The sequence below is a fragment of the Adiantum capillus-veneris genome, chromosome 13 (genome assembly GCF_014529385.1).
Source record: "Adiantum capillus-veneris isolate H3 chromosome 13, ASM1452938v2, whole genome shotgun sequence".
In the NCBI taxonomy this organism is placed as follows: Eukaryota; Viridiplantae; Streptophyta; class Polypodiopsida; order Polypodiales; family Pteridaceae; genus Adiantum; species Adiantum capillus-veneris.
Window position 1 is genome coordinate 82299323 of NC_140943.1, and position 13608 is coordinate 82312930.

A 13608-nucleotide genomic window follows, 5' to 3' on the forward strand; every position below is an offset into this window, starting at 1 on the left:
CTCCCCTCTGATTCCTTTGATTGAGTTGGTAGAAATGGTCATAGAAGAAAATACCCTCGTCTGCAAGGCTTTTTCTAGTTCTGCCCGCATATTACAAGACCCCAATATGAGCATGGGTCACAGAGATGAGACCTATAATGCACTCCAGTGGCTCCCATTCCTCATATGAGGAAGAATAATTATCTGTGAATGTAAGAGAATAGAAATAAATACAAACATCTGTATAACCTAATTAAATATCTATAATAAGAGAAGAAAAAAACATATTCACATTTTGAAATGTAAGATAACATTTATAGAATAGTGCTAAATAATTAATTCAGAGTTGCACCGTGGATTATGCACCATGGAGACATCGCCGCCATTAGCAATCACATCAGAGTGAGTGAAAACATGTTGAACAAAGACTTCTTTCACAGTCTTCTTACCAACCTCGACTTTGAAATCCAGAACTCTTGCTTTCCATGTAGAACAAAACATATTTGTTGCTTTCTAGATTTTTCTCCTTCTTGGCTGCATAAGAACCCAAGAACCTTTGCTTATTCTCTGCTCTTGCCACCTATTATCTATAGTGAGAGATTTTGAGATTGAGATAGTGCTCATGCTACGACATGGTCTTCTTGGCACACTAATGGTGAGGTTAGTTGGGGACGGTGTAGAGCAACCTCTAGAACTTCTTGGGCGGGTAGAAGACGAAGCCATAGGTATAATGGAGGGAGAATGAGTTTTGAAAGCCTTTCATAAAGGTAGTGGATATCTTTTAATGAAGGGAGAGAGTTAGCTATCAATCAGTAGTCAGGTTTCAGCAACTTGACAGCTACTGGCAGTGGGTCCTACTTTGTGAGACGAGGAAGTTACCTTACGAAAATGGGACAAAACTCAATATTTGAAAATGTTTTCTTTCCTTTTTGTGTTATTTTCCATGCATTTCTACGTTACGTAAGGTTGCTGCTCATTGGTTGCGCCTTCTTTTCTCTCCCTTCAATAAGGCCCTCCAAATGACCTCCAAAATTTCCTAATGGCTTGATTTTGTTAGAAGAAAAATTTGCATTGCCACTCCATATATTGACCGCATATGTTGTGAACATAATCCCACTCTTTGCCACGAGCTTGTTTATTTTTTGGATTCTTTTACCACTTGTTCCGACATTTTTCTCAATTGCTTTTAATTTAAAACTAAAGACAAAAGAACTAGATGTTTAGTTTTAAAACATTTTTCTTCTTTTCAATATATATTAAAAAACCAATCACTAAGAAAGTAATCAAATTTGCACAATATGAGATTTGCAATACACTCTAGTCAATCCACATATCGATCACCTATGTTGTGTGAGCAAACATACACATTGCAATGCACTCTGCACAACATAATAAATACAACATTGCTATGAATTTCTCAATGCAATTATTATTATGATGATTATTTATACATCCTCTTCAATTTGCAAACAATAAGACACATCTGATTTCAAATGCTACAAAGAATAATAAACTTCTACACTGAAACTATGTCAATTATTTGCAAAACACACATGAAAGCAATAATATCTATTATTGGTCATGTCATGCACTAACAATCTTTCATAATACATAATGCACTCTATATATAAACCGATGCATGAAATAATGCAAGTAAATCTTCAATACAATCGCACAATTGAGGACTACGTGTACCCACTCAAGGATTGTAGCCCCCTTATGCAACCAATTCAATATATAAAAGATATTTTCACCCAATTAAGCATTATAGCTCTTATGTTGTGCAGTGACAATGTATATCAACTCAAATCTATGATGGTGAAAAATGCAAGACTTCAAGGATCTTAATATGCCCAATGCACTAGTACAGGACATCCGAACCTTGACTATCGACTCTTCATTTGCATATGCTCATCTTCTAAAACCAATTGCAGCCCTCATATGGACCAATGGCTTCGTCGCAATGAGCATGACTCTCTAAATTTTCAATTATTTTGGTTTTGTACCTTTATGTTCGGTAAAGGATTTAAATATTTTTAGAAGTGGTTACCAAATTAAGAATCACGTTTGGCCCAAAAAAAGGACATGTGACTCTGTAACCTTAGGTCAATTCACAAGGAGATGATTGTACCCGGCACTCGGATACACTCCCCAGGTATTTGCCTAGTCACAACACCACGGTAAGTACGGGTTTACTTTATATAATTTACACCCATCGGGTTTTTTTATTTTCCCGGTGGGCTCGTCGGACACTTCCTTTTACCTGATGGGCCTGCTGGGAAAATATAAAAACCCGGCAGGTCCTGAGGGAATGTGCTTTTAACCGACGGGCTAACCGGCTATATGGATTTTTGTAGGTCATCATTAAAGTCACGTTAACAAATAACGTGATCATGTATTTTTCTTGTGTAATTACTAGAGTTATTAACCTAATCACACGATCGTGATCATGTCAATGAAATCCTTGCCTCTCACCAAGAGACCTCCATAGTGAACTTTCACCTTGTTTTTTTTTTTTTGCTACCGTTTTACTAGTCATCGACATGTGTTGATGCCCTCTACTATTGATGGTATTGCTACTGCTCATGCTGCCGATTGTCGCTCTCAGAGTGCATAGGTGTTAGTCCCTCATCGGATCCATCCTACACACACGTCATGAACAAGTGCCAAACTCACACTTATACACGCGTAGTGAGAAAACATCACGCTCACCTCCCACCCATAGAGCCAATAAGGGCTCACCCTCGAGCCTAGGAGCCTGCAGTCAAGCGGGCCACCCTCTACCGCAAGGGTCGGTGTCCCATACCACCAAGCCCACACCATTCAAGGTTGCGAATAGAGTTGCAAAAGGCCAAGAGTCCCACCATAAGATAGCTCACAAATGAGACCAAATTTCTATTTATAGAAGTTCTTAACCGCCCTTCTTAATATCCCTTCATTTAAGTATGCATTCACGTGCACGGTCGATTCACACTGGTCGGACATAGCTCATGCGTCCATCCTGATGTCTGGGGATGTAACACTTCTCCCCTTATTTTTTAATTGTTGTACCCAGTGCATTGTATATATGCCCATCACTCTACATCTATCCATCTTTCCATTGCACACCAAGTAATACACTCTCTGTGTGCCTTCATCTTCTCCAAGTAGTGTGCATTTCCCTGCAACCCTAATTCCAACAATTGGTATCAGAGCAGGTCATGTCCTCTTGGGCTTAGTCGCCAGCGTTGCCAAAACATCCCTGCTCATTTTCTCAGATTTCAACGAGCTTTGGTGAGCGTCAGTTGGTTGACAAAAAAATTGGGTGGACTCATAGAGCTTGGTCTGCTCAGAATTTCATTTCGGGCTCATTTTGACCTCTGTTTCCACTATAGTGAGGTCAACACAGGCAATTTTGTCATTTTGTGCAAAATTTTTGTCAATGTTAATTATTGCATAATAGGTCCCATAGAGTCTACTACAGGTTGTGCTATATAGCACGTGCTGGTCTCAATCAGTTTCTCCCAATTTCGGTTAGTTTCACATCAGGTGCATGCATTTTCCATGGCTGACAACAACCAAGATGTGTTCAAGATGTTTGCTGTTGAGGACAGATTGGATGGGGATAATTACCCTATGTGGGCTTACATGATGCAACATGTACTTGTGTCAAAGGGAGCTTAGAACATTGTGCAGGGCATTGATGTACGTCCTGGTACTTGGATGCAGGCGATGTTGAGGATGTTCTAGGTTTTGCAGCCAGGGTTGTTTTGCATATGGTTGAGCAGGCTCACTGGGATGTAAGAGATGCGTATGCTCATGCATTGATTGCATTGTTTGTAAAGCGCACTATCACTCCTCACATCCATTTAGCAAAATCTACAAAATAGGCTTGGGATTATTCTAACAAGTCTTTATGCAAGCCGCAATGAGACTAAAATTGTTTTGCTACGTAAAGAGCTGGAATCGAGGATTATGCATGAGGAAGATGAAATGGACACTTTCCTTGATGCTGTCAAGGATGTTAATGAGCAACTAATTTTTGTAGGAGAAGTCATTTCTGACAGTTCACTTGTGCAGACTGTTCTCGATGTTTTGCCAGATTTTTAGCAAACTTTTGCTAGCACTTGGAGACTTATGACCCAAGGAAATCCTGAAGTTGTCAAGTTCGATGCATTATGCACATTGCTGTTGCAAGAGTCACTTTCGAGAAAAAACAAGACTAGGCAGCATGTAGTTGAACAGGCTTTTATTGCAACTCAAAGAAAAGGTGGGAATAGCAATGTAACCACTTCTTATGATTCTGCTGCGAGTGGAAAAAAATTTGTTCCTAATTCTTTTGCTAGTACTTGGAGACTTATGACCCAAGGAAATCCTGAAGTTGTCAAGTTTAATGCATTATGCACATTGCTATTGCAAGAGTCACTTTCTAGAAAAAATAGGACTAGGCAGCATGCAGTTGAGCAGGCTTTTATTGCAGGTCAAAGAAAAGGTGGAAACAACAATGTAACCACTTCTTATGGTTCTGCTGCGAGTGGCAAAACTTCTGTTCCTAATGCTTCTGTTGGCATCACTTCGTCTTGCAATTTTGGTTATAAGGACAAAAAGAAGATGCGTTGCCATTATTGTAAAGCTAATGATCACTTGATCAAGCAATGTCTGAAATTGAAGGCAAAAGAGGCTAAGAAGAAAGAGGCCGGATCTACTACAGGGTCCAATACAAGTGCATCGATTAAAGAGTCTTCTATCAAAGGAGATTGTGATGTTGATGTTGATGTTGATACAAAATGGGCATTTAGTGCAGAGTGCTCTTATGATCCTATTGTCCATGATGCATGTATGTCAGTTGCTGCAGATTCACATGTGTGGTATTTTGAAAGTGGTGCTACAAAGCACATTACCTCACATCGTGATTTGTTTACCTCTAATGAGTTTGTCCCTCATGGGAATACGGTGAGTTGTGCCAACAATGCCTCTTATCCTGTTCAAGGAGTTGGAAAGATTGTGCTTACTGCTGCAAATGGAAATTATTTTCACACTTGTTGATGCATTGTGTGTACCTTGGTTAAAAAGAACTGTTTGTCTGTATCTGCACTTGCTAGACTTGGTCTCGTAGTCAAATTTGTGGATGACAGATGTACAATTCATGATCTCAATTTTGGTGATGAAATTGTTGCATATGGCCTTTTGTGTCCTGGGTTGTATAAGCTCACTTTGTATGAAAAGCGTGGATAAAATTTTGCAAATGCAGGTGCAGATTCAAGGGTTGTTCCAAATGCAAAACTGTGGCATGCACGTTTTGGGCATCTGAATTTTGCTAGTTTGCTACGTTTGCAAAAATATGATATGGTTACTTCTTTGTCACATCTTGAAGCACCTGTCAAACATGTTTGTGAAGGTTGTATTTTGGGTAAAATGCAGCGTGCTAAGTTTCCAAAGAATGGGTCAGTTCGTGCTACATGCAGTTTACAACTTGTGCATAGTGATGTTTGTGGGCCTATGCAAACTCCGTCCTCGGGAAATTACTAATACTTCATGACTTTCATTGATGACTACTCCAGGCATGCATGGTTATATCCATTGAAAGCTAAGTCTGAAGTGTTTAGGTGCTTCAAGCAATTTCTTGCTATGGCTAAAAATGTCTCGAAATGTACTATGGGCACCCTCCGTTCCGATCGAGGGGGGGAGTATATGTCTCATGAATTTTATGCATTTTTTTCTAGTCGTGGGATAAAACACCAATGTACAATGCCGTATACACCTCAACAAAATGGTGTTGCTGGGAGGAAAAACAGGTCTCTTATGAAAATGGCACGATGTATGGTCAAGGGTCAAGCTTTACCACATTCGTTTTGGCTCAAGGCTGTCATGTGTGCCACTTATGTACTCAACAGGTGTCCTACGAAAGTGTTACAATCTATGACTCCATATGAAGCATGGCATGATAGAAAGACATCTATTGAGCACATGCGTGTTTTTGGCTGTTTGGCTTATGGTTTAGTGCCACAAGTGCAGCGCAAAAAATTGGATGATAAGGTTATCAAATGTATTTTTGTTGGTTATAGTGCTAAAAGCAAAGGTTACAGGTTGTACTATCCGCAAACAAAGCGTATTTTGGTCTCATGTGATGTTGTGTTTCTGGAAGATTCTGTTCAGCCTTTATTGTCATGCACTAGAGATAGTAATGTAAGCTCACAAGACATTTATGAAAATTTATTTCCTCTTTTGAGTGGTGGAAGTTTGAATGTAAATTCAAATGACGCAAATGTACAGCCTATGGGGTTTTCTGAAAATGTTACAAATCATTTTATTACTGATGCAGATATACATGATGTACTTGATGAGAAAAAGGTTGAAAATGAGCAGGATAGAGGTATGCCAAAATGGCTGGTGCACACTTTGCGTGACAGTAAATTGGATGCACCTTTGTCTAGTCGTACTCATTTAGGCTCTCGCCATGCCTCTTATGCATCAGATTGTTATGCTTTTTCTGTGTCTAGCTTATGTGATATAGAGGAACCTCTATCTTTTAATGAAGCATAGAATTCAAAAAATTGGATGGCTGCCATGCAATCAAAATATGATGCACTTATAGAAAATGACACATGGACTTTATGTGATTTGCCTCCTGGCAAACAGGCCATTGGTACAAAGTGGGTTTACAAGTTGAAATGCAAGCTAGATGGTGAGGTTGATTGCCATAAGGCTCGACTTGTTGCAAAAGGCTATGCGCAGCAAAAAGGCATAGATTAAGAAGAAACTTTGCTCCCACTTCGCGTATGACTACTATTCGTTTTCTATGTGCATTGGTAGCTCATTTTGGTTGGGATGTACATCGGTCCGATATTGTTACTGCTTTCTTGAATGGTGACATTTTTTAGGAAGTCTATGTAACGCAGCCTCGCGGTTTTGTCAAGAAAGGACAAGAGGAAAAAGTGTGCAGATGTAAGAAGGCTTTGTATGGGTTGAAGAAATCTCCTCGGGCTTGGTATGAGAAAGCTGACAATCATTTGGTCAAACGAGCCTTTCGTAACAGTCCAACAAAAAGCACATCGTATGTCAAGCGTGAGGGCGATGTACTTCTCATTGTTGTTCTTTATGTGGATGATATGCTGCTCACTGGTCCCAATGAGGCACATGTTGCTGAATTTAAGGATGATTTGAATGCTACTTTCAAGATGAAATATTTGGGGCTGTTGCATCATTACTTGGGCATACAGTTTAAGCAGTGTGATGGTGGTATAGTCTTGTGTCAGAAAAGTTATATAGAGACATTGCTATGTAATTTTGGACTTGAGGATTGCAAACCTATTGCCACTCCCATGGAAAAAGATTTGAAGTTGAGTCTACATGATGTTGGTGATTCTGCTGATGTCACTCTTTACCAAATCATTGTTGGCTGTCTCATTTATGTATGCAACACGAGGCTGGATATTCAAATTGTACTCTCACAAGTCAATAGATTTATGCTTAGCCCAGGGTCTAAGCATTGGCAGGCAATCAAGAGGATTTTTCTCTACTTGAGTGGCACTTTACATCTTGGCTTGTTTTATCCCAAGTGAGGATCATTACCACCAGATTTACATGCTTTTTCAGACTCAGATTGGGCTGGTTGTTATGACATGAGAGTGTCCACAAGTGGTTTTTGTTTCATCCTTGGCAATTCATGTATTTCATGGTTAAGCAAGAAGCAACCGATTGAGGCCACTTCTTGTTGTGAGGCTGAGTACAACAGTCTTCACAACTACGGTTGAGTGTGTATGGCTTAGACGCCTCATGGCTGATTTGGGTGTTGGACAAGACATTGCCAACATCATCTACATTGACAGTGAGAGGGCATTGGCAGTTGCGAGAAACCCAAATTTTCATGCTCGCACAAAGCACATTGAGGTGCATTACCACTATGTCAGGGAGAGGCTCTCAGGAAGAGAGATCAGCTTGGCTTATGTGCCAACACAGGATAATCTTACAGATCTTTTCACAAAGGCATTGTCTCGTGAGAAGTTTGACGCTTTCCGCAAAGCTTTGGGCTTGCTCCCCTTTGTGGATTGATCCTGTCCTCAGGGCATGGCACTTCCCTTTACTCTTCGTGGCAGCCCTTGTTCACTGCATCACTCCTAGGGGGGATTTTTTACGATATACATGTGGTAGTGATGTGTGTGAACACACAAGGACCGTCGGGGAATTTTGTCCCTCTTTAGGAGGTTTTTCCCCCCGTGCATTGTATATACGCCCATCACTCTAGGACTATTCATCTTTCCATTGCACACTAAGTAATACACTCTTTGTTGTGTGCCTTGAGCTTCCTTCGTCTTCTCCAAGCTGTGTGCGTTTCCTTGCAACCCTAATTCCAACAAATATTATTCACAAAAAATTTGACATAACTTGTAAAATTTTGAAGATTGATAAAAATTTGCATAAAAAAGATTACCGTAAACAACTTGGAATTTTTTCAAAATTGATTTACATTGATTTACATCCAATGACCGATCATATCTACAAAGACTATCTAGCATGTGATTGAAAGGTCATAACCAAATTTCCAACATATCTACATTTGTCATTAGTCTCTATGAAGTATCTCCACTCACAAGCTATCCATGGCACAATGTATCTATTCATGAAATTTTTTACAGGATCTCTATATGTATCCTCACATGTTGGAACCATCTCTTTGAGACAAGGCATCCAAAGCATAACACAAAGCAAAAATGATTCCATTTATCACATACCCAAGATATGGATGGACTTGCTATCAATGCCCCCTTAATAAGAAACCACATACACGTCAGTATGTAATATTCACAATCATGAGCATGCGGTTTTGTGAAATTTGCATGTGCATCTTTATTCTCAAATGTAGATGCTTCCATGAAACCACTATTTATCCTATGTGACATTGTATACCTCAATGAGTTGGCATCCGATTTCGTTGTGGGATCCAAAAGCCTTGTCTTCATTCTGGGACCACAAAGCCTACACCTTGTGTGGGATCCAAAAGCCCTGTCTTCATTTTGGGACAACTACACTAATTTCTTAAATACCTACAAAGACATGGAGTTAAAATAAAGGCATAAATGAATGAGCATTCATATCTAGATGTGTATGCTTCTATGTACATGTGTAAGGTTCGTTCTACTTTTGTGATGATAGCAGCAAAAAAAGGTGGAAGCACTTTTAGGGAAGGCAAAAAAGTCACAAACGATGCAGATTATAGAGGACCATAATCATTCAATGTGACCTAAATGCATCAGCATATTTGAATTAACCATTTTAAGACACTTCAATCTATGGTGTTTACTCATATTACTTGTCATCAATAGGAAAAAAGATGAATACATGTAGACCAAGATCGGGTGACCTTTCCTCCATAAAGAAAAGGCAACCATAGCTCATCAGCTAACCATGCCTCCTCCTGAAGCACGTCACTAGTTAAAGTGTTTTCCATACATCTATGCTAAAACAATTTGATTCATTTAGTGTTTAGAAAAATAGGTAATTGAAATATATAATTACTAAGGAGTGGATATATTCAAAGCAAACACATTCACTGTGTTTGTGGAGACTTCTACAAGAAGAAATTTGGCTCCAACTAAGACATGCAAACCAACTCCCAACTTGAAGAGACTAAATTGCATATGGAAAAGTACTTCTCAACTGGAAACTAAATCACAAGAATAAGTAATCTCTAATATGTTAGAGAGTAGATGATTTTATAACCTTTAGTTCTACAAGAGAGGCCCTTGATGTCCACACGAGCGTCGAGCATGTGTGATGATGATTGATCATGAAAGGTGAATGCAAGACAAAACATATATTTCATCGAACTTTTTGCATGGGCTACAAACTACATAGGAGTTTTTTATTACCAACCTCTTCTCCTAAGGTCATGGTACAAGGTGGCAAAGACGACTTTGGAGTATGCTTTTTCTGAACTCCTAGCTTTAAGGGAGTTGCAGGGGGTTGTCCCACTTGGCTATTATCTCATCTTTTGATATGAACTTCTTACAAAGTTTTGATGGCTCTCCTTATGTGTGTCTAGGTTCCCTTTATTCCTTGACACATCTTTGTTTGGTGAGGTTTTTCAACTCTAGCATCACAATCCACACGTTGAACGAAGGACACAAATGTGCTATGCCAAAAGAAATATACCTAATTAACCAGCCACCAATTTTTATTTCCGCTTTTTTGCAATCCTTTTTTAGTAACTTTTAGTGTGGTTCGTTTGCTAAGTCCCAAGATGCCATCGGTACTTTCACAAACTTTTCTACCCAAAGCTCTTTAATTGATTTCTCCTTTTCATAATTTGGACAATGTTCCTATCTTTATTCTCCCTTTTCTTTTACTTCTAAGTTTTTGTGTGAATGTCATAGAAGCAATTATGGAATCAATTGAGGCTCGTTGTCATTTTCTCCTCACCACAATCCTTGAGCAAGAATCGCTCATCAACCCCACACATAGTACATCACATGTATCTTTGGTCACATATGTCATATTTGATCTTAGAGGATGTCTCTCTCTCTCTCTCTCTCTCTCTCTCTCTCTCTCTCACACACACACACACACACACACACACACACACACACACACACACACACACATGGGCTCCTCTCTCACAACACCCACACTCCATTTTTTAAAGCCTCTCTCTCTCTCTCTCTCTCTCTCTCTCTTTGCATAAAATCGTTGTGGGGTAGGCCTAGCTTTTATGTCAAAGCCTCCTTCCCGCATCACCTTCTAAAGTGGGTCCAAGGAATATTGCCTTTTCCAGGGAGCACCCTCCATGAATCTACTCCTTGTGAGTAGACGCCATTCTACCCACGATCAATTAGGTGGCCATGGTGATGCCTACTCATGGCTCTTGCCCGACGGTACACAGCCCTTGTCTTACCATGTTTCATGGCTAATATTTGGAAGGGATAACCACTTGTAAGCCCTTTGGCGCACCAAAAAAAAAACTTTAATATTACTATTTGTATTAGCCACAGCTCCAACTCGCTTGGTGAATAATTGGTTGCCTCCAATTTACAAGAAGTCAAATAGATAATGGCAAGGAAAATACTTTTGCCAATGGCTATGGTCCCATGGAGTCGGATAGATAATTGACAAGGAAAATATATCTTTTGGTACACATATGTTAAGAAAGGTCCAAGGTGATCATAATTAAGTAACACCATTGTTATTGTTATCAAAGAGGAGAAACAAACCATAATGAAAGCATAAAAGACCAATAGACTTGCCACTCGACGAACCTCTTTATTTTTACCAAGAAATGTGAGTCTCCTTTAAACTCTTATCTTTTATCCTTCTGTACCAAGTTGTCAAAGACAAGTTTATTCAAAATAATTCCCATGAAAAAAGATTAAATCGTTAAGCGTACAAGGCCACTGCAATTTTTCTCAATCAGCATATTATATCAGTGCTTGCATTGAAACACCGGCAAATTCTCCAATAGACTTTGAGGTGGACACCATTATCACTCCTGGGAGAGGCCAAAACAAAACCAATAGAGCATTGCCAAAGCACATTAGAAATTAGTCAACAAACCTAACTTGGCATTAATTGACATGCTTGATATCCTCATCCCTACCTATGGCAAATTTGCATCATTCTATTTTATGCAATCTTATTTCAAGCAACAAAATTCAAAACAACTACACAGCTTTAGCAACATGTGAAAGATATGTAAATATGCAAAATGCTGGTTCTTGAACCCCAATATAACCTTTGATAGGCAATGGGAATTATTTGCCTAGAAACACATCAAAGCATGCACAATTTCCCATAGTATGTCAAAATTCTCCCTAACCTTGCACATACAAGCTTGCATGAGACCCCTTCAAATCAATTCAAATTCTTTCGTATACGGCAATGTAACCAAGTTCCACATTTATGTAATGCAGTCATAAATCTTGTTCTCTCTAAATTGAATGTTTTTGCAAGAAAATGGGTTTCGCACAACAGGTTGAAAAGTTAGTTGGTAAGCAGCATAGTTGAAAAAGTTGGAGCACATGTTTGCATCGAGGAATGTCTACTTTGTACATCTACCTTAAACATACTTACACAATCAACCTAGGCATTTAGGTTAAAACTCAACCGAAATCTCAACGATATGTCACAATCGAGAGCAGGGCCACCTTACATGGGACATAGACAGCCCTGTGATGACAATCTAATCATGATTGAGCAAGAGATCTCAACATCTACTTGTTGGTGAGGAAAAGAGAGGCTACCATAATCAGCGTAATTTGCAATTCTGATGACTATCAAGAAATTTATGTTTCATTGAGACAAAAGCTATGTTGCAGAGAGAAAAGGAGACCATATAAAGAGATAGATAGCCCACGTTATACGAACGTCTCCATGCTCAGCTTGTGTTGCAATCTAAGCGCGTTGCATCATCTCATCCTTTCAAGTGATTTGGCAGCAATGAGATTGAACACGGGATGCAGTATAGTTTACACACTATTTACACAAAATTGCAGGAATTGAAGCACAAGCACATACCCGAAACTTCAGAAGTTTTGAAATAATTTCTACTCCTACGCTAATGGCAAGTGCCAGAATGCGCTTCTACTTACTGCAATGTTAGTGTAATGCTATCTACTAGTGAGTCATCAAGAGGAACGAATGTGTTGTGTAGATCAATACTTTCACCACTCCCGAATTTTTTTCTCTAATCCAACTTCATTGCCTACAGACAGTTTGAGAGCATAGAAACCACACAGGAAGAACACACAAAAACTGGAATCGGACCTTTACACCCATACAACTACTTAGACCGCACTAATACAATTCCAATCGCTTAGTACATACGATTGGTGAAGACAACGAAGCTCAGGCCTGCACAGTGACAGAAGTTAGCAAAGGTATCAATATGCTAAGACAGCTAATTCTCACATGAATCTAGAACAGCAACAAAAGGTCAGGCTCCACATGCAAACATAAGGGCCCAATTTCCATCTTTTGTTCAGTTGAAAAGCACAAGAGTACTCCATGGAGAAACACTATGTCGAATGTAGCCTTGGTCAAGGAGTCAACATGCACCAAAAGGTTCATTACATTCGGCACATAACCTCTACTTGGACCACACTTGCGCTACCTACCACAAATACAATATAGAAACCACCACTGAACTTTTCCATCAGAATTCAACGATAATCAATACATTCCCTGCAGAAAGGGATGTTAGCCAAATTAGGATTAGACAAGACAATCATTTCAAACCCCTCAGACAAGGTTCTCATAAATAATTACATATGAACTGTTTTCATTCTCGGAAGATTTGACAAAGCTTTAAAGAGCCGATCTTCGATGCCCCTTCAATCGTAGACCCTACCAAAACTTGTCTCATCCTACCTCACAGCTGTGCATGTGAGATCATTCAGCTTGCTACACTTTTGAGTGATACAAAATTGGACCTAGCAATGCCCAGCATTCTTGCATGGAAACAACTTGCGGCCTTATAAAATAAGGCTTCACATCCCGGAAAAAGATGCCAAAAATAGATGTAAATGCTCCTCCAAACTCATGTCTGCACAAGGTACAATTCTCCATGACATCAAACCTCTCCACCCTTTGCCTTCATATTCGAGGTGCTGCAAGTAAAAACAATGTTAGAAGAAGATCATGTAAAGCAGCAGATAGTGA

The 13608-nt window shown here is 39.4% G+C and overlaps 1 protein-coding gene across 1 annotated transcript in view; it reads right to left on the reverse strand.

The window, feature by feature from the left end:
• Nucleotides 1–13321: 13321 nt before the first annotated feature.
• LOC147444343 (PIN domain-like family protein) overlaps nucleotides 13322–13608 on the reverse strand; it is a 131657-nt gene continuing 131370 nt past the window's right edge. The window contains exon 9 of the mRNA XM_086526987.1: nucleotides 13322–13556. Within this exon, the coding sequence (XP_086383113.1) occupies nucleotides 13543–13556 (14 nt within the window). The 3' untranslated portion in view covers nucleotides 13322–13542. The remainder of the gene's footprint in view (nucleotides 13557–13608) is intronic.